This window comes from Camellia sinensis, chromosome 13, assembly GCF_055761805.1.
Source record: "Camellia sinensis isolate YWXY chromosome 13, ASM5576180v1, whole genome shotgun sequence".
Classification (NCBI taxonomy): Eukaryota; Viridiplantae; Streptophyta; class Magnoliopsida; order Ericales; family Theaceae; genus Camellia; species Camellia sinensis.
The window spans coordinates 68,003,810-68,006,092 of NC_138973.1; the positions used below are offsets into that span (position 1 = coordinate 68,003,810).

General features: G+C 36.7%; 1 protein-coding gene across 1 annotated transcript; it reads left to right on the forward strand.

Moving 5' to 3' along the window:
- The first annotated feature begins 1,339 nt into the window (after positions 1–1,339).
- Positions 1,340–1,993, forward strand: LOC145805464 (protein IQ-DOMAIN 22-like). The gene has a single exon (XM_082900600.1). It carries the CDS (start codon positions 1,340–1,342, stop codon positions 1,991–1,993), a length of 654 nt encoding a protein of 217 aa, XP_082756726.1.
- The last annotated feature ends 290 nt before the right edge of the window (positions 1,994–2,283 follow it).

Sequence of the window (2,283 nt, forward strand, 5' to 3'; positions counted from 1 at the left end):
GGCGCGGGTGCGTGGTGTGTGGTTGGGTTGGGCTTCTAATCTTTTTGGGCCAAAAACATTTGAATTTAATTTTATTTTTATTAAAATAAAATCCATAATTCAAATTAAATTGGTTTGGATTTTTTGTTCATCCAAACAGGGCCCTTCCCGTTTTCAAACAGAATTAAACTGTTTTGGATTTATTGCTCATCCAAACAGAGCCCTTCTGTTTTGGATTTATTGCTCATCCAAACAGAGCCCTTCTCGTTTCTATCTGTTTGAATAAACAGATTCAAATCTGTTTAAATTTGAATCTAACAGGTTTCATACCTGTTCAATTCAAATCCAAAAGCCACCTTTACATCTATAAATAGACTAGCCTCCCATTTAGATTTTATTCCAATTTTCGTACTCCATCCTCTGCAAATTATATTCTCCATCTTGCTGCATTTTATTTCCGAAAGAAAGAGTGTAAACACCTAGTGTGTTCGTAAGGCAAACAATTTGTAGTGCTGCTATTGTTTGTGGTAAGATCATTTCATCCTGGGAGATAGACGTCCAAATTCTGAAAGCACCGTGGAGAGGACGAATCTGTCTTAAGGACACAGTGTTAAACACTGGACTTGATCAGAAAAGTTATTCAAATAAATTAACCAAGTAAGTTGTTTAATTTTATTCTGTCTTTATTTGTTTATTTAATCAGATTTTAATTTTGTTTTTGTAACAAAATAAAATCTGTAGTTTTATTTATTTATTTTTATTTCGTGTTTGATTTTTGTAATCAAACAAGTTCTCTCCTTTTCTTTATTTCTTTAAATTCCATTTGTTGTTGTGTACACAATAGAATTAAATCTTTTAAATACAGTGAAGATTGTCCAACAATAAGTCCTCTCAATTCCAAGCAAGTTTCAATCTTCCCTCCAATTATTTAAATTTGCCCTTTTGGTATGCAGCATTGTTTTTACGGTGTGTTTTCTTTTAATGAGTAATGAATTATCAAAAATGCTTTTTCAATAAGTAATGAATCAATTGCTAGCTGCATTGAATGCACAAAATTTCGGTCTTACATTTGATAGTCTAATTTAGAAATAGGTTCATATTACTCAGTTTCTCAAATTCTTTTCCAATTTCAGCAATACAATGAGTTACATCACTCGAATCATTTTGGTGACAAAATATATCTATTATATGCTTGCAGGGCCCTGCAACTCCTGAGAAATTTGAACATGCCATATCATCAAAGATTACAAAACATGACCAGTCACCAATGCTTCTCAAGGTACTTGCTAGACTTTTTGATTTTGTAGTATGCTCCTATTATTACAACAATCCACACCTCAAATGTATTATTAACCTACAAATGCAGAGAAGCAACTCAAAATCAATTGCCCGGGTGATCATTCATCAAGACAAGGCACATAACGATTGGATGGGGTTGGACCACCAAATGGATGAAGGATCATGGGACCAAAAGCGGCGTCATGGTTTCACTTCGGATCAATGTAATCATAGCTTTAGCACTTCAAAAGATTCAATAGCCCATCCAACAGTTCCGAGCCCATCTTCTTGCGAAGTTCACTCTTTATGCCCATTAAAGTCTATGCAAGGCAACACTGAGGAAAGCCCTTTCTGCACGGCCAACAATAGCCCACAATTCTACTCGGCTTCATCAAGGAGTGGTAGCTCTAAGAGAGGTCCATTCACTCCCTCTAAGAGTGACGGATCAAGAAGCAACCTAAGTGGTCACTACCCCAGTTACATGACTTGCACTGAATCTTCAAGGGCTAAGGTGAGGTCCCTCAGTGCTCCAAAACAAAGGCCCCAATTTGAGAGCTCTGTTTCATCCAAAAGGTACTCAGTTCATGGGTATGGTGAGTCCAGATCAAGGAGCCTAAGGGTTTCCGCCAACTTTGCAAACAAAGCTTATCTGGGGTCTGGTCGTTTGGAGAGGCTTGGAATGCCTGTGAGAGGCGATGCAATTTGGCTTAATGCTGGCCACTGGAACAGATACTAGAATAGCCTTTTTTTCTTCTTTCTTCCTTCCTATTTTTATAATTGGTGTCCAAGCTAGTTGCACCCCAACTAAAATGCCTTTTGAGGGTTTTGAGTCCTCTTGTTTATCAAATTAATCTTCCTAACTAATGTACTTAGCTACCGTTTTTTGTCTGTTTTGCTAGGTGAATCTATGTTTATGCTTTAAGGCTAATTTGAATCTAACTAATTGTTACGAGTTCTACATGCACTTCATAGACTTGATTTTTAATGAGTAGCGGTGGAGGTTATGCACACAAGAGCTGGTAGTTA

Coding starts and splice junctions, on each gene's coding strand:
- LOC145805464 (XM_082900600.1), top strand. CDS start 1,340: ATGCAGAGAAGCAACTCAAAATCAATTGCCCGGGTGATCATTCATCAA.